General features: G+C 39.3%; 1 protein-coding gene across 7 annotated transcripts in view; it reads left to right on the top strand.

Annotated features, from left to right (window-relative positions):
• The first annotated feature begins 1,308 nt into the window (after positions 1-1,308).
• Positions 1,309-23,548, top strand: part of NKTR (natural killer cell triggering receptor) — a 37,658-nt gene continuing 15,418 nt past the window's right edge. For 4 of the 7 annotated variants that reach the window (XM_057370863.1, XM_057370861.1, XM_057370862.1 and 1 more), the window contains exons 1-7: positions 1,309-1,357; positions 1,594-1,673; positions 9,842-9,916; positions 12,193-12,300; positions 12,956-13,000; positions 14,677-14,764; positions 22,772-22,801. In XM_057370863.1, the coding sequence (XP_057226846.1) occupies positions 1,616-1,673; positions 9,842-9,916; positions 12,193-12,300; positions 12,956-13,000; positions 14,677-14,764; positions 22,772-22,801 (404 nt within the window). In that variant the 5' untranslated portion in view covers positions 1,309-1,357; positions 1,594-1,615. Of the gene's footprint in view, positions 1,358-1,593; positions 1,674-9,841; positions 9,917-12,192; positions 12,301-12,955; positions 13,001-13,314; positions 13,343-14,676; positions 14,765-20,365; positions 20,389-22,618; positions 22,802-23,548 lie in introns of those variants that run through there. The other 3 variants (XM_057370864.1, XM_057370869.1, XM_057370868.1) reach the window with 3 other exon arrangements.

Below are 23,548 nucleotides of genomic sequence, written 5' to 3'. Positions count from 1 at the left end.
TTCTGGWTTGTACAACTTTTGGGAAGCATTGGAAATAATTTGCTTTTTGAGTGCTGAGGACTAAGTGTCCTTCCTGCTTAGCAAGAGATAAAACTCTTTTCTGGAATTAATAAAGGTACTGTTACAGCAGTATTTATATAAATTAAATTAATAAACAAAACTGTTTCAAGCTTCTGGGCATCCTCAGTGTGAAGTAACTTGGCCTGAAGGATGTGTTAGGCTGAGGATTTACACTTATAATACTCCTTCCTGAACAGTTTGACACTTCCATTTCTCATTACCACTTCCACACTCCAGCATGGTCCAACACTGAATAAATAACCTAARGCCTGCTGCAATCATTAAAATGGATTTGGTTTAATTTTTTGGGGTTTCTAAGATGCAGCAAGGCTGAGGCTGAGCAATGGGCAGGATGATCCTGGACTGGCCCTGCAGCTGCCACATCCTTAACCCGAGGGGGACCCAGGAACCCATTGCAGGGAACATTTTCCATACATAATGTTCTSAGGGCTTATTTATAGCCACAAAAATATTTTTCTTTAATGGAGAGTCGTCTTAGACTCCTCAAATTAAAGGGATGAAGGAGCTCCACAGTCCTGCACAGCCATAAGGGTGAGGGGTCAGGACCCTCACCATGGGGGGTTATTTATTCTGTACAGGTTATTTATGCTGTTATTTATTCATTATATTTATTCTGCAAAGGTTATTCATTATGCATTTGTTCTCGTTATGTATTCTGTAAAGCCCCCTCCTCCCCCCCGAGCCGCGTTCAAAGAGGTAGGCAAGCAATATCCACTCCCATTTTTAGAGGGGAAAACACCAGAGGGAATCGAGCCGCTATTTCCAGGATTAAAACTCACAGCTTACCACTTATAGGCAATTACACTTCCCATAGGGGGAAAGCATGAGTCAAGAGTCGGAATTTTTTTTTTWRATTATTTTTTCACATTTATCCCCCCGGCAAGGGGGGGAGCTTGGCCACGCCATGTCTAGGAGGGAGCGGACCCCCCACCCCATAYGGCGCCGCCCCCTTTTCCCCCCATCCCGGGACAGTATGAGTTAAGAGCTGGATTTAYATTTCACATTATTATTATTATTATTTAAGCATTCATCATTTCAAACGCGGCTCGGGGGAGGTCGGTCACGCGTCCCCTCACAGCGCCGCCCCCCCTGCCCCTCACGCAGAGGGCGGGAAAGCGCGGCGGGSTGGGCGGGCAGCGGGCGTGGCCTAGCGCGGCCATTGAGCCCGGGCGGGTAATGGCGGCCGGGGCCGGCGGCGCCGCCTGGTGGCGGGGCGGGGGGGCAGCGGGGGCTGAGGGGGGCGCGCCGTGAGGGGACAAAGCGCTGGAGCCGCCAGGTAAAGCCCCGCAATAGGGAGGGATGGGAAGCGGGTGGAAGGAGGGGATGGGCCGCGCTGACGGCGCCGAGCTGGGCTGCGTGTTCGCGGCAGGAACCGCTTCCCCTCAGAGCGAGTTTCCCCCGCCGCCGGGGTCGGGGCTGAGGCGGAGCCGCCCCGCTGTAATTGAACCCCCGGGTGAGGAGGGAGGGACRGAGGGAGGGACCGCGGGGGCTCCTTCTCTGCTTTGTGTCCAGGTGGCGAGGCCGAGGGGCGGCCATGGGGGTGCAGGACCGGCCCCAGTGCTTCTTCGAGATAGAGATCAACAGGGAGCCAGGTAAGGCTGTGTTTGGGGCTTTTAAATCACCTTTTTGCMTAAATTATGGGCCCAAGCTGCTAGCACCGAGTTTGGCCATTGATGCGTTATTTCTGAGTTACTTTTTAATAACTTCGGATGTTTTCTGGGGTGCTGGGTGCTCTTTATTCTCCCTTGCGAATGATTTTCATTTGCACGCGTGAATGTAAAGGTTCGGCAGGGCTGATAAACACTGTTCTGAAGGTAAAAAGCCGTCTGGTGATGTATTACACCTTTTCTRTTATACCTTTGTTATGCCAGTTCTATAAACTATGGAAAATCAGGGAGGCTGTGAGGAAAGTGGGTGTTTACTCCTATAGGTATTTTTCATGATACAGTAATTAAAATTGGGTAGAAGCTTAGGAAGTCATCTGGTCTAAATCTTTCCTGGTCCTGTTCAAAATGCGTCTTCTGACGGAAGAACTGGGCATTCAGTCATAGAAGCACAGAACATCTCACCAGCTGGCCTGTTAAAAAAAAAAACAAACCAGTAATTAAAATAAATCCATCTCTTAATTCATATTTTCCCTATGCAAGTGTAAGTGCTCGTAAGTGGTAAAGTGTGAGTTTTAATCCTGGAATARCAGCTTGGTTCCCTCTTGTGTTTTCCCCTCTCTGTAAAGATGGGAGTGGAGATTTTCTCACGCGTCTCTTTGAACACGCATTTATCAATGCATATTAGTTGTCTCACACATACTCCGTGCTTTATCTTGCTACTACTTGTCTCTAGAAAAATGAATGTATGTGATGGCTTCATTATGCTTTCACTTTCATTTTCTGCTTCAATGTTTCTCTGAAAACCTTTGAATTAAGAGCTTATATCTCCGAGATTTCAAATTTCAGCTACATTCATATGCAACTGAAACCCTTTTAGCTTTTTATTTTCACTACACTCTCAAAAGAGAGGTCCTATTCTAACTTCAGAGACCTGRTAGGGCGTATCTGTAAATTGTTGCTGTTGTTACTCCCGAGTTATTTTGATTGACAATGTGTTTTCTGAATACTTCCAGTGAAGAGATAAGTGGTGATGTAAAGGGAGCTTTAACATCTTTYGTTGCTTTAATTTCGGGTGGAATTTAATATGGAATGAGACAACTAAAACTGTTTCAGGTTGGGTAGGTTTCCAGTTAGGAATKGTAGTTTGATGGGATTGATTTAGAGCAAAGACAATTCATTCTTCATCTCATTTGCTGTTAAATCTCTTTAGGTTTAGAGTGATTTATTTTGTTCTGATTCCATCTGAAGGATCTCTCCCTGTGCTGTTTTCTCTGCTCTTCCTGCACAGGTTGCTGCTTTCATTTCATAATCTTTCTTCCTGCCTTGTCCCTTTCTCATCCTTGAGCTGTGCCTCATGAGTGAAAGTGGATTACCTTGTTTTCCCCCAAACCCATTTGGGTTTGGTGACTGATAGAGCTGTCAGAGAGGAATTGCAGCGTTGCTGTTCTTGGTGGTGCAGAGCTTGAGTTACCTGGAGCAGACCCAGGGCTTTGGCTCTGTTTGTGTCTGCATTTRTTTTCTCTTGAAAGTAACAGGAATCCCCCAGCTGTGCATCAAACTCGGAGCCCTGCTGGTGTCATTGCACCTGACTAATGGCTTGGATTTTTGCAGGAAAAATGACASTTTGTACAATTGGCGTTGGGAGTTGTATGCTGTCTGGTCATCCTACTTATTCTAGTGCCTGTTTATTAATTCACCATGTAACTCTGTCTCGGGATTTAAGGATATATTTAAAAAGCTTAAACGTTGCTCTCTTAGCTTTAAGATGACCTTCAAAAGCTGAATCAAGTGGTAAATCAGTGCTTCCAGATGACACCAAGCACTAACTCTGAGAGATGTGTTCTCCTGCTGGCACTAGTGAGGTATTAATTTTAACTTCTAAACTGCCAGCAGATTTCCAAATGAACATTTTGCTTATTTGACTTTGCTAAAGCTTGTTCATTTTTATGAGATGTAAGGAGCAGAACAGCCCTGAATTTTATTGGTAGCCAARAAAAAWGGTCTTGCCCCCACCCTGTGTGCACTGGAAAGCTCAACTAACATCTCCACAAAATGCAGAGAGAAGAGGACGTGCCTCTTGCARCACTGGAAGCATCTTTTTGCCTGCRGAACACAAAATTGTGTCATTTTTTACACTGTAGGTTGCTGGGAGTCCAAAAATGTTCCCCCCACGCAGCTGCCAAATCTTGGCTCTCCCTTTACAAGCTTTGCTTGCCCAGTGTGTGCCAGGATACCTGAAGCAATTAAAAGKCAGATCAGTTTTACTCTAATAAGATCCCTTGGAAGATGCAGGAGTGAATGTCTTTGCTTTGGCTGTGCTTTCAGAAGCTTTATTACAGCTTTTGTGTCTATATTTTATTGCAGCTACAGAATCTATGAAAAAAAACTCAGTGCCAGCTTGTACTTGCCTCTTGCAGTGGGGCAAACTTTGTTGGCTTGGTGGTTTTTAAGGCTATATTTAGGCTGCTTTTAATATGTTGCCTGTTAAGCGTGTTTTTCTTTTATGAATGCAGGTTGTGGCTCATAATTTTTAAAGGGCAAATGGAAAATAAATCAGGAAGAAGCATTTATTTCGATACTGGTACAAATAGTGCTTCTCCCTTCTTTTGGGCCTCCGTGGATTTGGACACATAGAGCGTGCACACAGGATTAAACTGCTTACAGTATTCCAAGAATTTCAGGATGGCAGCAGATGCCTATTTAAATAATTCTGTCTTTACTCTGTGAGGCAAAATCTGTGTGAAGCTCCAGTCTTTCAGGTACCGTGATAATTGGAACAGATGTCCCACTAGGATGTCACAGATGCAGTCGGCTGCTGTAGCAGTTCCTGTGGCCATCCAAGATCTTTTTCCCACACCTCCTCTCCTCACCCCACCCCACCCCGCTCCCTGACTGGCTTTATCCATCATAAAGTATGTTAAATTTACTAATTTTTGCTTTTTTTTGTACTTATTCACATAATAATTTTCTTTATCATGTCTTTTTGCTTTTTTATCTCCTGTGTTCTGTTACTGTTTGACCCCTGGCTCACTGATTTGTTCCACTTCAGTTTCTTCCATTCCTGGGTTTTGTCGCTCCCGTTATCAGTCAGTCTGGTCTTTCCTTACTTCTCTCTTTCTAGTCACTTTTCCATGAAGTTTGGTGTATTTTGGGATTTCAGCTGTTATGAATTTATGTGAAATGAACTCCACTGCAAAAGTCATTGTATTGTGCCTCCAGAATAGACCCAGTGATGTCTTAYGGAGTTTTTGTTACCTCTCCTAAAGATAGAAACTGTTCTCAACTGGCTTCACGTCAACTTTTAGGCTTTAGAAGGGAAAAAGTTGCAGATTGTCAGAAAACAGACCAGCACTTTGGCTGTCCATGAGCCCTTGGGCAACAGGAACCAAGGGGGCTCCCACATGGAGAACCCCTATTAGGGGTGATAAGATGGAGATTTGAAAGGATCTGGTTTAATGAAAATTGTAGTCCAGTTATGGTGTAGAGTTGTTGTTGTCAGTGCAGAGTGAAATACTCTGAAGACTTCCCCTGAGGTCTGGAACAAGTTGGATGAGTAAACGGAAGACTAACTGATCAGCCTTTCCTGTCAGGAGAAGGCAAAGAGCTGTCTCTCACATCCATGTCTCTGGGAACTCAGGGRATTTTGGTGTGTGCAGTATTGAGATGAGTTTGGGTTTGTGGAGACCGTGGAAGAAGGGAATGGAGGGAACTTCAGGTGGTGTTTCTGGCAGAATGGGCTTAGTAGAGATCTGGGGAAAGAAGTTTTATGGAGGTTTTCCTTGCAAAGAGTGCAAGTCAGGCAAGGARGTGTTAACAAAGTGTTAATGTATGAGAACTACAGATCTCTGCTCTGGGAAATGGGGCATCCATTCTTGAAACTCATATTTAAATAAAATCTATTCTTGTCCCACAGTAAGCTTTGATTTCCTTGAAAACTGTAGCTACATTTCTACTTTGAAGCAGTTCTTTTAAAATGTATGTGCCTTAGCATTCACAGATTTAGGGATAAACAAATTAATAAAATTCAAATAGGGTCCTTTTAGTGAGSTATTATTTAAACTTGTAGGCAAATCTGTCTGAGCCTTTGGGCCCTTGGCAGCCATCCTGGGCTGTGCATCACTGTTTTAATAGTTGTAATCCCTGCTTTCTCCTTCAGCAGGATATTCCTGCTGATAGATTGGGAAAAGTACCTCTAGTTTGGTTTACTCTAAGAAACTGAGAAAAAATAAAACCCAATAGATACAGTTTTGCTTAACCAGGTTTATTTTGGGAGCATGTAGTTGAATTTGATACCTGTGTGGTCTAAACATAATAAAAGCTATCAAAACAGTTTGCATTATTTGGAAAATAACTTGAGRCACTGTGTGTTTGGCTCCCGAGGTTTTCTTTTCTAAAAAGTTAAGCAGTTTTTTTTTTTTTTTTAAATTGGAGGATTTACCTTTGAAATAATAAACATTTGAAATCAATGATTATTTTAACAAATTTAGGTAGCAGGAGCCCTTATTTGAGTATAGCATGGGTATTCCTACTCTCAGTTTTTACCACTTAATTTGAATCAAGTACTAGTTCTTTAGCTGGAAAATTGTTGAGGAGTTCAAAAACAAAAAAATTTCTTCTTTTAGTTTGAAATTGGATTTTTTTCTGATCATTTTGCCTTCTGGTTTCTCTAATTGGTACAGCTCATTAGCTGCAGAGAGCACTTCATCAAATTTCCAAACAKCTTAGACTTTATGTAGGCATCACTTGCTGTATGTAATGTATATATTTCTTTCACCAATTACTCTAATTCTTAAAAAGGTAAGTTCAAAGCCTGCTAGCAAATAATACTTTATCAAATTATTGTTTATAAATAACAGGCAAATGTAACCCTAGCACTTTTTGCTTTAGCCAGGAATTGAGGTATCTGTGCAGGCTCATTTCTTGGCTAAAGCCAACTGACAACTGTGGGTAGGTTTGTGAGCAGCCTTTGCCTACTTGACTGGCTCTTTTTAGCAATTTTTGTTTGTTTGTTTTAATTTGCTGTTCAAATATTATGGTTAGTCACAGAGAGCCTGTTCCCTAATCAGATAACTTAACCTTTGCATCAGGAAAATGAAGCTGAAGAAAGCATTGGAAATTCTCTCTCTGCAGTGAAGGTGGATCATATCACAGAAGAGGTGTCTAAATCTGAGGAAATTAGCAACATCTCAAATGCTGTTTTTATCTGTGCTATATCAGCATATACCTCAGCTCTAAGTTTAAAATGAGATTTTCTTTTTTTTCTGCAGAAAGAAGCAAGAGGAAGATTTGTAGGTTCTAATCATACATACTTTTATTATTTTTTTTATTAACAGCCGTTATTTCGTGCATCTTTGACCAAGGTGTGAAAATGTGTTTGATCTTTCTCTGGCACATTTAATTGCCTGTTTGTCAGTGGAAAATATAACCTTTCAGTGATAATGGTATTCATGCAGTTGAARTAAAATGCAGACAGTAACCCAGCAGATGGATACACAGTGTGTGGTTTGTGTCTTAGAAGCAGACGGCAGCATTTTCTGTGGCTGGATCCAACTGGGTAAGCAGTGCTCCAGGTTTTATGGAGGAGAGAGCCCTTATCTTTTAAACTGGATCTGTAGCCTTTGGATGTTGAGTATGTGCATTATAATTTGTGGGAGCTGAAGGGCCTAAAAAGACCTGGTTGGATGGGGCATGGAGCAACCTGATCTAGGGGAAGGTGYCCCTGCTTATTGAACTGGATGATTTAAGGTCCCTTCCGGCACAAATTATTCTGTGGCTCTATGAGCAGACTTTGTTATTGACAAAGCAATGGTGAAAAGTACTGCTGAAACTGATATCTTAGTTGTGAATGTCTTCTTCCATCTTCTGCCTTGTCATCTGCAAGAACATGAGTTCTTCCGTGGAACACAGAAGTGGTGGTGTCTGCTGCTTCAGGTGCTAAATGTGGTGGGTTTGTAAGTAGGGCTTGCAACCAGAATCCWATGATTTACGCCTCAGGGTAAAAGTCCCTTCTGGAGCCTGCAGGGACTAACACCCCTCAGTTATTTGGCAGCTGGCACCTTGGTGAAGCAGCAGCTGGGCTGGAGAGTAGAGTGGGGATAGTGACAGCTTTTTCCCCGAAAAGTGTCGTGTGTTATTTCACACAGTGAATGTGGGAGGAATCTTCTCTCATGAAGACAGAGAGAGTTGAGGCTGTTGAGCCTGGAGAAGAGAAGGTTCTGTGGAGATCTTAGAGTCTCTTTCAGGACTTGGAGGGGTCCCAAGAGAGCTGGAGAGGAACTCACATGGTCATGGAGTAATGGGACCAGGGGGCGTGGTGTTAAATGGAAGGGGGGTAGATTTAGATGAGATATTAGGAAGAAATTCCTCCCTATGAGGGTGGTGAGGCCCTGGCACAAATTGCCCAGAGAAACTGTGGCTGCCTCATCCCTGGAAGTGCCCAAGGCCAGGGTGGACAGGGCTTGGAGCAGCCTGGGATAGTGGAAGGTGTCCTGCCCATGGCAGGAGCGCTGTAACGAATGATCTTTAATGTCCATTCCAAGCCAAACCATTCTGGGATTCTCTTCTGTGATTCTGTAAAATCTGTTTGTGGCTTTCTAAAGTACTTGGTCACTGTTCAGTTTGGTGCTTTTGCAGCAGAGGAATGGGAATGGGACTTGTGCTCTCCTGCAYTCCTGGGCTATACTGAAGATTGATAGCTCTTCTACTAAAGTGTCTTCTCTGTTGTATTCTTTGTAGGAATCTTCAGTCCACACAGCTTAGAATGGTTCCTTCACTTACAAATAGCAGTTGTGTCATAGTGTTAGCTACAGAACTGTTGTATGATGGGGGAGTTTGAATATTCCCTATTTCTTCATTCTTTGGACACTCTGCCTACCCATTTCTTTTAGATGTTCCTGCTGTAATTGTGAATGCTTAGAGAACATTCTTCCTGCAGTTAATGAGATGCAGACATTTCAACAGCTCAAAGCATCTTGAATTTTTATCTAAGAGTACAAAGTACTGATGGTGTTATGTTATTTCTTTCTTTCTGAACCAACTCTTTACCATGTTATAATTGTATATATTTGGACAAAGCCTTAAAATTGAATGCGGTTTTTTAGGAACCTCTCAATTTTTTCTTTGGTGACTATAATACATTTGAACTTCATTTTTTTTTCTTTAAAGGAAAGGAAAGAGAAGTTATTCCTGGAGTTGTTACTTTTTAAAATGATGAAGTCTTACCAGTGTGCACCACTAGAGTGTAGTGCTCATTGACAGATGATTGTCTCCTTGTAATGCTGCCCAGTTGTGTGGCTTCTATGGATTATTTCACAGCCTGCAGAAATACATTTTTTCTTTAATAATTATGTATTTTTTAAAGATTTCATATATTTGGAAGTGGCTTGTTTTGGGGGTTCTTTTTAGTATATCCCAATTTAATGGAAAATAAAATAGAAAGTGTAAATCCATTTTTAAATAGTTTTTTTTTTATATTTAACCATTTTTCAGCAATATTTTAATAGTTTTGAAGGCACACAGCACTACTACCACYAGTAGCAAAGAGAAAGTATTCAGTTCATAGTATCTGTCAAGTGGAGCATTAGTCCTGCCTGCCTTTCATCTTCCCTGTTTGGTTCATCTGTTTTTTTTTTTCAAACTAAAGGATTTTAGGCCAAGAGTGCCAATGCATCTGTAATGCTCAGTGCAATATGGAACTAAGCCAGTTGGACTTTTCAGATAATGATCACAGGGAAAACTGTGGAAATGTGATTATTAATGTATTTGTATAAACATGGTAATTGGGGAGGGAATTGCTCCAGCTCTCTGAGGACCTGTATTTATGGGAAATCATTTTCAAAATGGAAAAGATCTGACATGATAAACTATTTTAGTAAATCAGCTTGGCTTTCTGGGTTCAAATCACAATGGAATCACTAGGACTTCTGATAAATTGGATATAATGATATTGCTTAATGTTCTATTTTTATAATTATGTTACTGTTCTTGCTGCTTATTATAATATATAGATATTTAGATGTTTTCTTATTCTGCTTGATAAAAAAACCTTTTCTCAGTAAATTACAGTTTTTAAAACGCAGATTAATTTATATGCAGATTTTCTTATTCCAAACAGTTCTAAAACTCTAATTGTTTTTTTTTTAATTATTTTCTAGTTGGTCGAATTATGTTTCAGCTCTTCTCAGACATTTGTCCGAAGACTTGTAAAAACTTCCTTTGCTTGTGCTCCGGTATGTAGCTTTAAAAAAACAATTCAGATTTTTATTGTTATTTCCAGTTATTATTTGTTTATATAAGTACAAACCACAGCCAACTGCAAGGCAGGGATGCTRTCCCATTCTGGACCATATAATCTACATAAAGCCATCATCAAGGCATGGTGTTTTTGGCAGGACAGATGGAGGAGGACAGAGTGATTCTGCCATTGCTGTCAGAAATAGATTTGGCCCCTGGAAATGTCCCTGTCTGTCCAGATAGAGAGAGGCTCCTGCTTTTAAATTGCAACAGCTGGACTTGCAAACTGGCACTTGCAGATCGTGCCCACCTATGGAATAAACGCAGGCCCATCTGCTGTGGTRCTTTGTCAGGAGCTTCCCTTCTAATCTCAGATGGGCAGCACTTGGCCCCTGATTCAAAATATGTCATGTTTTGACCTGCTGCCAGTTCAGGTGTTAATAGGGCAGGTGAGTTCTCCTCTGCTGACCCATTTCCAAGTGATCTGCAGTGCATGGAAAGAGCTTCTCAGGAAAGAAGGCTGTGAGTACATGGGGCTCAAAGACAGTGATTTATCTTTTTCGAACAAAATTCATGATTATTTAGAGCAAAAAGAATAAGGCTGTATTTTGAAACAAAAGAGAAGCTAAATCCATGGGGATTGTACTGGTTGCTGTGGAAAAGTGTCTGCGCTTAGGGAGGTGCTGCAGCTCTCACCTTGTCTTTTACCTGACTGGGAGCGTACTGGCAATGCTGTCAAGGGAAGTTAAAAAAGGGACTGTGACTTCTGGTCATGGCCAAAGCTCCCATCTCAGTGTACCAGCTCAATTATATGGTCAAGTGCCATGCAGGATCCCATTCTCTAAGGGGATTATCCATAGCCCTGAGGGACATCSGAAACACAACCAAAAATGCAGGCAGATATTCCATGGTATTGTTTGATGAGAGGTTTCCAGTGCTGTAGCAAATAGGGGCTTATTTGGGGGAGAAAAGGAGTGTGTCCATCCCTTACATGGGTTATGCTTTGCTTGCATAACTCATGTGGTAAACAAAAATGGGGTTAGGAGGAGGCTTGGATTATGGGTGTGGAAAGTAATGGAAATTAATTTGTATTCCCTGAGTGAAGGATGATAAACAGCAATGCCTTGAGTRGGTTTTGTGGCACAAACTACTGTTTGCCTTCATCCTGGCAGTGATAGGCTTGGAATAGCAAATTTAGGATGACTGAGGTGTCAGTTAATTTGGGGTGGCAGAGTAATAGGTTGCAGAAGGGGAGTGCTGGCTCTGGGTAATGAGTGTACCTGCGTTTCTGAGAGTGCTACATGGTGCAGAATATTTGGKTAAATGTCCTCTAACCCCGTGCCAAATGCCTGTTCCATAACCAGTGGTGGGATGAAACTGARCATTGGGTTATTTGTCCTGTTATTTGTCCTATTGGTTTGTGTTTCATTACACAGCATCTGCTGTACATGTGGATTGCGTGGGGTTTTAACTATTGCACAGTTATTTTARTACKGCACACAATATTGTTACTGCACACMATCTGTTACTCTTAATTGCCATCTTCTGCCAGACCCCCTGTCCTGGGATGCTCAAGRCAGTGTCTCTTAACCAATATAAATCCTTCATGAACCTACTGTGTAGGACTTCAGCCCTCCCAGTMATAGTGACCTAATCCACAAGTCCAGGGCAGTTTTTCTTCTGAATTTTGGAAAAAATGTTAATGAAACCTGAGCTTCTGGGATCACCTCGCTCAAAAATGACGAGTGTTCCTGATCTGCAGCAGGCGTTAAKGGATGGCCTGACACTTTGCATGGATTGATGAAGTTGTGGAAGCTTGGAGTAGCTTAATCCCACTTTTCCAGTCATGGACCACATTGAAACGGAGTTGAAACCTATTCCAAGCTCAGATTTTTCTCCTGGTAATCATCTGGTAGATCCAGATGTATGAGTGGTTTGAAAAGGGCTCTGGAAGCTTCATGGGAGTGTAGCTGTAACCACAGAAAATAGTTAATCCACCATTATCCTCGTGTTTTCTTATAAATTATCGTGRGTAGATTAACATGCTGCTCCTTGAGGGAGGGAGGGAATTTTTTTAAGAAACAATTTTCACCTGAGAGTCCCCTTGTAAAGATTCCCCTTCTGGATGGTGAAAAGGCATTAGAAAGACTGTGTTATCTTTTACAGTTTTGCTATTTTGATGGCTCCCACGTCCATTAGAACTAGGGAGGGAAAACCCTTGGAATTTGTTCAGTCATAATCTGTAGACTCTTTTTGTTTCACCTTCTTGCAGGTGAAAAAGGGATTGGCAAAACAACTGGAAAGAAGCTGTGCTACAAAGGCACCACATTCCATCGTGTGGTTAAAAACTTCATGATTCAGGGCGGAGACTTCAGCGAAGGTAAAATGGGCTTTTAAAACTGAAAATGTTAAATGGAACAGACATGTTATAATTTGTGTGGTTATAATGTGGTCATAATATRTAACTTCAGAAAATACCATGAAAGTATAACAATGCCATAAAAATCTTTCATTTGCTGTGAAGTATAACATAGCCCACCCATTTTTTGTTAATTTTTAAAGTTCTAAAATGTTTTAACTCATGTAAGATTAAATAGAAAAGTGAGTTAAAAATCCTTACTGGAGGGTTTTATGAAATTCTATTTTATTAAAACAATTCCAGTCCAAACTGTAACCTTAATTGCTTTTCACTTCTGTGTCTGCTGTAGAGGCAGCACTGGTGCTATTCTGTTGGTACAGGAATGTATCTGTTTGAATAAGTTTGAAATAATAATAAAGCAGTGAATGAGCTGGAAGTGTTTTCAAAGTCTCCAAAAGTAGTTCTCCARTTTTTTTTTGTTTCTTTCCCTGCAATAAATCCTTTCCTGAAGCACCTGTCCTTACCAAAATACCTGTTTTCACTGTGTCCTGAAGTCMCGTGCCTGATCAAATGAGCCTGGAGAGGRAATATCCTATTTGGAGAATGGGTGGAAAATTACGCACAGCTTTTATATAAACAAAATGTAAGTTTTTTAATTTCTGCTTTTAATCTGTAGGTAATGGAAAAGGAGGTGAATCTATTTATGGTGGCTATTTTAAAGGTAAGAGCAAATATGTCTTTTCAGATTCTTTGTTCAGTTCTGAGATAAACAAGTCTTGATTCCCAAACTACTTAATGAAAACAGGTCCACTCATAGATCACCTTTTGCATGAAACTAATGTTGCATGAGAATTCCTTTTATATGCATGACTTTCGGATAATTTTTTTTTGTTAATATTTAACTTAAATTGACAATTAATTAAGGCTAACATTATTGGTTAAACATGACTTTCAGCATGGAGGCTAGGCAACTTTATTCATGAATAAACTCCTATCTTCCTGCCTAAAACTGTCAACATATTCTTTTGTTTATAGAGAATGTGGTCTTTTGCAAAATGAAAAGGTAAGAGACAAAAGCTCAGTAACACAAATTCAAACTCTGTTCCCTTGTCCCCTCCCTAGTAAATATATAGACAACTGCTAAGTCCCTTTGTAGATGGATATCTGTATTGCTTGGAAAAATGAAGAGTTCTGTATCTAACCTTTCTGAGGGATAATGACTTATTCTGAGAGAGAATTCGGGCATAATTCCTGTTCTAAACAGTGATTTCTTCTTTTGTTCATGTCCCTTTTCCTCCCYGTCCCTACTCATGGTTTGTATGCTTAGGGTTCATTTTTGAGAAGGTTTTACTTTATTTATATGCTACACAAGTCATTTTCCTTGCAAAGAATTGGTAAACAAATTTACACTTACTATTTACAAAATCTGTTGGAAGGAAAATGGTGAGTTTATAAAGTATTTGTTTAAAGACATACAATTATTTCTTGATAAAAACAGGTGATATTCAACTGTTAAGACACTGCATATATTTATGTACCGCCCCCRATTCTGTGTGCTTTGCAAGTAGCTCTGGTTAAGTGCATGAAATTAAGTTTCTCTTTACAAAGATGCATAGTTTGATGTTGGAGTATTAAAGTTTTAGTCAAGGAAGACTTGAACAGATTCATTTGCTAAGAAGTTGCTCAGGGTTTGTTTCTCATGGTGAGTGCAAAATGTGCAGGACTGTGTTTTGATATCTGATCTAAAAATTAATGGCTTTGTACATTCAAATTWGTATTTTTACCCTTGGAGATGACCTTGAGAAGGTCTGGTTTTATATTCTGCTGTGCAACCAGAACTCCTCTTTAATTCACTGCAATATAAAATGCATGTTCAGTTTAGTCTTAATAGATTTTATACTTAGATTTAGATATACAGGGGTTTTTTTCCTTTTATGTTTTGAAAGTTCTAGTTTTGAATGAATAGGTGGCATCTTTTAGTGTGCCATAGCAGGGAAATAAATGGCTTTTTCTCCTGGTTTTCCACCTGGACTATAAATAACAGTATCAGGTATGTTAATTCTTGTTTTAGAGTGTCAGTAGTTCTGCTGACCTTGTTCTTTCTCAAGTAATGTTGGATTCAAATCCAAATGTTTATTGAAGACACTTAATAGTGATTTTATTTTGAATTAGAAATGTTTGTRCTATACCTGAACCATTTTCTTTAAGAAACAATGCTTTGTCTCAACTGTAACTTTTAAGACACTTGTTTAAACCTGACTGTTGTTTTTTCTCCAATCTATTCACATTTCTCCAGCAGCAGCAGAATCTCTCCTTGTAGCAACCATAAATTACTAAGAAAACTGCATGCCTCTCTTGCCAGGGAAAATCTGACAAACATATTTTTTCTTCAAACAGATGAAAACTTTATTCTCAAACATGACAGAGCGTTCCTTTTGTCAATGGCAAACCGAGGGAAACATACCAATGGTTCCCAATTTTTCATGTGAGTAGATGTGATCCCACAGTCGAGCTTTTCTTACACAGAGAAGCGCTGTTCATGAGAAAGATGGTATTGCTAAATTATCCATATCTGTGTGATCCACCTGATTTTAGCTAGGAGTGAGTGGGACCTGCAGTAGGAAATGTAAGAGATCACMATTTGCTTTGTGACATTCATTTGGATTAAAGCTGGTGCTCCATGCATGTTCCCTCTTTGTAGTTTTTTTCCCTAAAAATATGATTTATGTTGAGTTTTTAGTGGCCAGAGAATGCATTCTTTGGCTTTGTGTGTGCACCAACCAAATCTCAGCAGATTATCTGCAAATGACAATGATGATCATTGTATGCAAGGGGGAGTGAGATCTCAAGGTGGTTTGTATGGTTTTTCTCCTTAAAAAAATGATGATTTATGATTTACTTTGCGGGTGGTGGGGGTTTTATTTGTTGTTTTTTTCAGGAGAGGAATGAGTGGAGCTGTTGTTTATTGTGGTTTTTTATTTGATGTTTTTTATTACTAATTTTTTGGAGTGTTTGTTCCTGACATGCTTTTTGAATATATATCCTGCATAATTCCTGTTTACTTGTGCATATACCAACCACTTTGGTTCCAACACTAAGTTAAATTATATGCTGATAACCAGATTTTCCCTTCATTATCTTAAAAAATCCATTCTAGTAGCTATATTCTGTTAAAATTATAGAAACTATTGAAAACACCTTTACCTTCTGTAAATACTCAGGTCTGATAGTTGAGGGTTTCCAGGTGTATTTTATATTCTATCAGTATTTTTAAGCTTGCAAACTTTGATGTGATTATTCCTCTTGTTAGCTCCCTTTCCAAAATTGCTTCCTGTTAATGTTTACCAGTATGTATTTGGAAAGAGCAGGTTGATAAYCTTAGTCAATAAATACTTTGTGCAACAACACTGGGCTTTTTAAGAGTAAATTTCAGCATAGTTACTTAACTAGAAAAAGTATTTTCTTCTTTGCCATCTTTCTTGGGGGATAAGAATGAATGGCGCTTCCCTGTCTTCAGTAAAGGAGTAAATTGTCCTCAGGAATCTTGCTTTTTTTCTTTGCCTGAAAAAGATCTTCAGTATGATATGATGTAGTTCAGATAAGAAACATTTTTAGGTCTTTTCCTAAAAAATGTCSTAAAAATGGAAAATGCATAGGAACCTAAAAGAAAGTCTTTCACAGTTACTACTGTTCAGACATTCCATAGAGATAAAATCGTTTCAAAAGCTTGTTTTCTGTTCCCTTCAAAGGAAATTTTAGATGTTGTGCTTCATTACAATAAATCTGAAAGGATATGTGTGCACATTAATATGGAAAACAGTCTGTAWAAATAAAATTCCATGGCTTAATAAGCTCTCTGAAGGCATTCCTTCATTATTTTTCACTTGATGACTTGCCTTTGGGTTCTCTTGCCATAATTTTCCATTTTTTAGCTTATCTGAACATTAAATGTGAAAACCTAATGATGTCACATCAGTCAAGCAGCTGTCATTTGAGGGCTCTAAAGTTTCTTTTTCCTCCTGCACTTGATTCCAAAGTCATCTTCTTTCCCTAATGCTTGGTGAGCTCGGCTTGTTCAATTAGATTTAAATACCTTGTCTCTCCYCACACACCAAAACAACCCAAAGTTGTGTTGGTTACTAAATTATAATTAATAMAGGACAAAAAATGAACATTAATTAAAAGCACTTTCATCAATTACAGATGTATTTTGAAAGATGCAGATTTCTTGGAAAATTCTGGGTTTTTTTCATAAAATCACTGTAAGGAGAAGTGTGAGTTCAGTGGGAATTGAGGCAGAGTGAGAGACCTAAACATTTCCATGTGAACTGGATTCACCTCAGCTGCCTGCAGGAATCCAAAGCTGGTTTAGGCTCCTGRCGTGTCCTCTGTGGCCCTCAGCTGCTGGGGAGAAGGATGAGGATGCTCTGGAGCTCTTGCCTTACCTGCCTGCCCCATGCAGATTTCTGGGGTATCCTATAATGTCTGAAAAGGCACCTGCCTGCCCTTCCCTTCTATCAGGGAAGATAATTGGGAAACAGCTACTAAAGGTTTTATCTAGGCAGTTTCTTTCTGCCTTCCCTTTAAAATGCAGTTTATTAAAGCAGTTAGTCTTGCTGGGTGGCATTTGTCTGATTCCTTTAGGAAATATACAGATCTATACAGCTTTTCTTTAATATGATATTTTCTTCTTTTAGTGATACACTTTAGGCTGAAATTAAAATTGGTTTTTTATGCTCCAAGTAATGCTCAGTTTCTCTGTGGTTTATCATTAGGAAAAATGTTCTTTCARTGTTTACTCTGAAAAGTGTGTGAAAGGCAATCTTCAGTGGTAGCCTTCAGGTTTTTAAAAAAATATATGTATATATTTAATTAAATTTWTAGAAAGAAATAATTCACCTCCATCTGAGCTTCTTTAGACCTGTGCATTTGTTTTCATAGATCATGGATGAGAACTGTTTCTTGTACACATTCTGATGTAGCAGATAAGGAGTGCAAATAAGTGATTYTCTTWTATATAACAGTTTGTCCAAGTAGGRCAAAAATAACAGCAAGAATCCTGAATATAACAGTTTTGTTAYTTCATCAGAAATCCCTGCTCACCACAGAAAAGTGTCATTTGGAATAATGAGTCTTYATAGGAAATAATCAGGCAGCAAATATCTCTTTGGCATATTGCACCAACATACCTGGCACAGTAAGAGTCGGTAGTGCCTAAAAGTTGTTAGAAGTTGGTTTAAAGTGGTCAGTTTTACTTGGAATAGAATCTCCAGACTGATCTTAATATAAACAGGCATCTCACCCATCCTAAAGAATCATCAGCTTTCTTTGATTTGTCAGGAATTTCTCTGGCATGAAAGCACTTGAAGAATTTATAAGCAGCAATGAGAACTGGGCATGGAAAAGGCAGTGGAARTGTTGTTAGGAAGCTCCAGGGAACAGCATGGACTGAGATCAAAGCACTGGTGGARAGTGGCAAAGTGCAGAGATAGAAAGAGGAGTCCAAAGTGTGTCTGTGTAGTATCAGAGGTGCTGTGTTTAATGCTTGTGGGCTGATTTTCCCCACCTTCTTTTTTTTTTTTTTTGCCCTTACTTGAATAGGAGCAACAGTTGGGTGGGAAKGAGAATGTGTAGCTGAGGGAGGATTGCGTGTCCCATGCACATGTGCTGTAAATAGGCCAGGTTTGTTCTCATGTGCCTGAGAAAACATTTCTGCTCTGGAGGAGCACATCGTACTGCAGTTCAGCAGAAAGGATACAGAGAGAATCCCTTTAGATTTGGGAAGTACTGGAATTTCAGTTTTCTCTACCCAGAGGGATCTGTTTGTAGCAGTTCATTGCAGGCTTGTGTTGAAGAGAGTTGTTAAGGCATCAGATTATAAATTATTTTTTTGTGTTTTCAGAGAGCACCACTCTGATTTTTCTGTGAATAACTTCCTGTAGAACCCTCAGTGATTTTGCTAGTGTTCTGAACACCATCTGGGTATGTTAATCCTTAGCTCTCCTGTTTCCGTGTGGGTCCTGGGGTATGGAATCCCTAGGATGGGGCAGAGATTGACAGGAACCACTCCAGAATCATCTTTTTCTGTATCACCAGTAGCTGCCTCAAATTGCTGCTGCTTACATCAGTAGTAGTTACTGGGGAGCACATCTAGAGCACTGCAGCAATAGAGCTGATGTCGTCAGGGTCCTGATTTAGGGTTAGGTTGGGGATATTTGGGCTGTTCCTGGATATCCCAGCTCAGTAGCTGTTTGTTACTCCTTTKGGTGATGTTCTTCTGGAGCCCTGTGCTCCCTTCTCAGTTGAGCTGATCTGGGAATATCTTGTGTCTTAAGAGCCACTCCACCATTCCTGTGTCCATTCCCAACCTGCTAGTGAGGCAAATCACCGTACAAAGTAGTGCAACTCTGGTGGAAATGAGTGAATAAAGTAACATTAATGAGACTCGTGATCCTCCCACCGGCTCATCTCTGCTTCCATTGTCATTCAAAATCTGTCAAATGACACTTTGTAGCGAACCAGAAGTGCCCATGCAGAAGGAAGAGTAAAGTAACAGTAGGAAGCAAAACAAAGTAACCTTTGTTAAAATACGGAAGTCTTCTGTAATAATTAATTTTATTGCYTTGTTCTTTAGCTGTGGCGTTTGCTGAGGAATAAGCCCTTATTGCAACCKAAAGAGGAGTCCTGGATTGAGTTCCTTATCAGTGCAAATGCTTGGAGTTCTTGCTTCTGTGTTCCAAAGCTATTTAAAATTTGAGTCTGATTTCCTATTACAGATTTTTTCTTCCTTGTTGAGCGTGTTACTGGTTTAATACATCTCTCAAGCTCTGCTCTCTTGCTTCGAATTAAATAGGTTTTTTTGTTTTTAAAATGTTTTAATGTGCAGTGCCATGCCCAGATCATAAATTGAAACAAAGGAACCACTTTGATTTGCTAAATGAAGGATAAAATAATTTGGGAGGACTCTTGTTTTRATTTTACAGATTATTTCTGGATGTTAGCAGCTCATTAAAAGTAGTTCATATCTTTGCAGTATCCCAAACCAGGTACTTTTCTAATCAACAGTTCATAATTTCCTYTTTTTAGTGTGAGTGAAATACCTTTGAGCTAATTATTGAACAATTGACTTAATACAAGAATGAAAAAATGTTCTATGGAAGGGGCTGATGTTGCATTACCTTTGACCATTAATGGTACATGTGCACTTATCACAMAAGCAGGTCTCATTGACTTGATCAAAAGTTTATGGAAAAGTGAAAACATTCCCAGGATACTTTTATGTAACAAGTAACAAAAAGATAATTTCCGCACTTGACTGTGGAGAGATAATTAAGCACTGATAGTTTATTGGTGTGGTGGGGGCTTATGGATAAGCTCAGCTGATAATGCAATTTTCAAGCATTGCTGTTGCTCAGAATTATAGCAGAGGACAAATCTAGTATCAGTTGGTGCAGATGTTCGGCTTTTTTGCGCCCAAAAAGTGATTTTTGTTCTAAACTTCTGAACAGAAGCAATTAATGCACATATTTTCAAGAAAATGCCTATTTTTTTCAGTTCTAGAAAAGCTTCATAGTAGGAGGAAGATGTCAGCTAATTATGAAAAGTGTGAAGTTGTGAACTTCCTGGCTGTACACGTTTCATTCGTGAATCCAAACTTTGTGTGCCAGCCTGGGGAGTTTCTGCTTAGGAGTGGATTCAGCAGAGCCTTTGAACCGCTGTGTAACTGCAAGCAGATGAATAAACCCACAGAAATTGGTTATTCATCTGCTTGAGGTTGGACACTTTTTACTGGATTGAGACTTAGAGGGGAGTGGTGGCATTCTCTTTCTAACTGTTTGTTTTTGCAGTAGTTTTGCAAGCAGGTTTTGTCTCAAGTTTTTTCATTTTGTTTTTAAGGAGAACTTTAGTTTTCAAAGTACCTTGTATTCTAAAGAAAATTTAGAGCCCTCTTTTAGGCATCCTTGTTCTGCATACAACTTGATTAATATTAATTTTAAACTTGTATTTAATAAAACATAGACTCAGTTTTGTCTGAAAATGTATTACAATTTATTTCTGCCATTTTTGTGTAAAATTTACAGAAACAGTGTTACATCGTGCGCTCCAAAGGTAATGTCTCATTCCTCTAAGGCTGTGTCCTTTCCTTTTCTTTCTGTTTTTATCTTTCTTGTTTTTCTGATCATATTGTTATGTGCATTGAACCCTTTGTTAGGCCTGAGGTTCTTTGGGGGGGGTGGGTGAGAAGGTGCTTTTATCAAAAAGTTGATTTTCTCTTCAGCAGTATCTTAAACCAGTTTCAACCCAAGCGAAGAAAGGTATTTGTCCTTCTGTAAATAACTTGCATAACAGTATCTATTATAAGGCAGATTTTGAATGGTTTAAATTATGAGAGCTTTATATAGAAATGTTCTAATAAAATATTATTTTGGGGGATGAACTKGTCATAACTTTAGGTTTCCATAGTGCCAAGTCAGGAGGTAAGTTTTCTCCTGGTTAACTTCTGAAGCCAATGCAAATACTCAAAGATTGATGCAGAAAACCTTGAAATGTTCTTTTAAAGTGCACCTTTGCAGAATAAATGTCAGGTTACAGCCCTAACACTGAGGTGAGAAAACTTCCAAAAGTGCAACCAGGATTTGGGGTTCTGCTTCCCAGAGGAGGTTGTGCAGTCCCCCATCTCCTTGTCGTGCATCTGAAAGGTTTCCCTTTGGTTAAAGCTTCTCCTTGTTTTCTCACTGGGTGAACAAGGAGCAAAACCCTGTCTATTTTMTCTCTCAAATTGCCAGGGTAGTGGGGTAGCCTCTGTGTAGGTTTTAATGCACYGTCCATCCCTTTCTCTGCTCAGCAAGGACCAGTTTGAAGAAAGTTTCTGCTTATGTGATTTGGTTAATTGTTCTGAAATGCTGCTGCAGCATGGCAGGAGCAGCTCCAGCCTCCCCAGCCCGGTGTTTGGGCCTATTGCTGTTTCTGGCTCATTCTAAACACTAAGTCTTCAATACTATTGGTTTCATTGAAGTAACCCACTTCTGGTTTTTTCACCCCTTTAAATCAGCTTTATAATTAAACCCACTTAAACTGTTTACTTAACAGCAGGTTGTTAATGCAGTTAACTCTTGCTTCAACAACATCAAAAGCTGTAAGGATTTTGCTCTTTGTAGCAATATGCTGTGTTAGCAAGGGAAAATCAAAGAACACCCACCGCTGTGGAGAAATTTAATGTTGTATTAATAGCATTTATTCCCYTGTGTTAACCCAAAGAAGTACTGTATTATTCAGTATTATAGAAGGGGAAAGTCTGGTTGACATTTGGAGCTTAAAAAAAAAAAAATCAGGAGTGTAAACACTCCTGATTCACAGTTCCACCTTTTGGGATGTGTTCCAGCACTGCAGTGTTTTGTGACCTAATAGTTCAAAACTCGAGGGAAGAGAAGTGCTTAAGAAGTAAAATTTTGTTCTAGCTGTTAAAAACTGACTTCTTCATACCAAATCTGTGTTATTGTAAATTTAGAAAAATCGTCTGTGATTATTTATTTTGATAGAGGGGAATTCAGTGGAAGAAGGCTTTAAAAGCAAATTAATGCTTAGAAGGAGAGAGAGGAAAAATGTTTTCACATATTAAAGTAACTTCAGATGTAATTTCTGTTTTATCTCTCCCCCAATATTTGAGCAGGTTCTGATGTTCTTTACTCAGTGTTTCTGCCCAGCAAGAATTCAKGCTCACTTGGAGAAGTAACTTCATTTTGGTTTTGGAAAAGGATTGCTAGTGTTAGAATTCAAAAGATTAGTAAAAAGTGTGGTTGCATCTTCCATTCAGGCACAGTGTGAGAAGATGAAAAATAGGGAGGAAGTGCTTTTATCATAGAAGTGCAGTGTAGGTGGTGTTTAATATCTGCTCTTGATTTTGGGAAGCCTATGAGTTTTTGAGCTGAAATGTTTGATGATTTAAGACAGAAACATTACTTTGTATTCCAAGTCAGAAGGACAAGCAGGTAAATGGGGAGTGAGAAGTGGTGGGAGGCAAGGGGAAGCAGAAAATCTCTCACATATCGTAACTCTTCTTTTTTTAAATCAGCTGTCTTTAAAGTGACCCTGCAATCTAAGAAGCTTACAAGCTCAGAAACATTTAAATCCCACTAGTTACCCAATATTTATCACCAAATTGTATCTTCTCTGTGATTAAAAATCGTAAAGTTAAACGTGTGTTWAAAGACACTTGGAAACTGTTTACTGCATGCATAAAATGATACTTGGTACAGCTTTCAATATGCACAGTTAGCTAAACTTCAACTATCATGTAAAAGCTTAAGAAAGCCTGTGTGTATAATCTGTAATTTTAATTTGTGAATGCTGTGTATTTAACTGCATTTTTTCACTATTTTTTTGTCTTACCTTCACCTCTTTTTTTTTCTGTGTCATTCTCCTCTTTTACTTCACCTGAATCCCTGATTTTATTTTATTTTACCATCTTCCCATCTTGCTGTTTGTCCAACAGAACAACAAAACCTGCTCCTCATCTCGATGGGTAAGAATCCTCTCCGATTTCTCAAATGATTGCTGCAGTTTGAAGGTTTTAAGTCTTCACATGTTACATTGAAAATAGACAACAATGGGGAAACAAATGCTTAATTCTGTGGGAGATTATACAATGGAAGAAGATGGAAAACAAAAGTTTCAGTTTATAAAAATTTCAACTCACAACTTACTTCCTTAAAGCTGAACAAAAACTTGAATTGTCTTAAATCCTAAGATTATTTCTTTAAAACGGGTTGCTGCTCTCAGCCCATAAATCAGGGAGTTGAACTGTCAAGTTTTATATGTTTGAGCAGTCATCTCTTTCGGGGCATCTTTTTATCCCCAAAATTTATGGGGCAAATGGAAGAGGGAGAGAGAAATGTGGTACTGTAGAACAAAACCAAGGGTTCCTTAATTTTAACTGTGCCTACAATGCCAGGGGGGAATTGTGTCCTGGGTTTGTAGAAACCTATAAATTCTGCTTCTCTGGGGAAGACTTTTGTCATGTTTATAGATGGACTCTTGATCTCTGTTGCACAAAACTGTAAAAATAGAAGGGTGGATTAGGAATTACGATCTGTTTACCCTGCCCTTGTAGAGGAGTGGAGGCTGCTTCAATTTGAGGGAGTTACTTGCAGTCAGAGTGGATCTTTGTTTCACATTGCATAAAATCTTAGCATTGTTGTCAATGTTAAAGTAATTTTTAAAAAAAATCATTTAATGCATTAAGAGCTCAATGTTTTATTCAGACTGATTT

The sequence above is a fragment of the Malurus melanocephalus genome, unplaced genomic scaffold (assembly GCF_030028575.1).
Source record: "Malurus melanocephalus ecotype Western Australia unplaced genomic scaffold, MMel_1.1 scaffold_135, whole genome shotgun sequence".
NCBI lineage: Eukaryota > Metazoa > Chordata > Aves > Passeriformes > Maluridae > Malurus > Malurus melanocephalus.
Note: the sequence above shows the minus strand (reverse complement) of the source record. Positions and strands in the feature narration are given on the sequence as shown.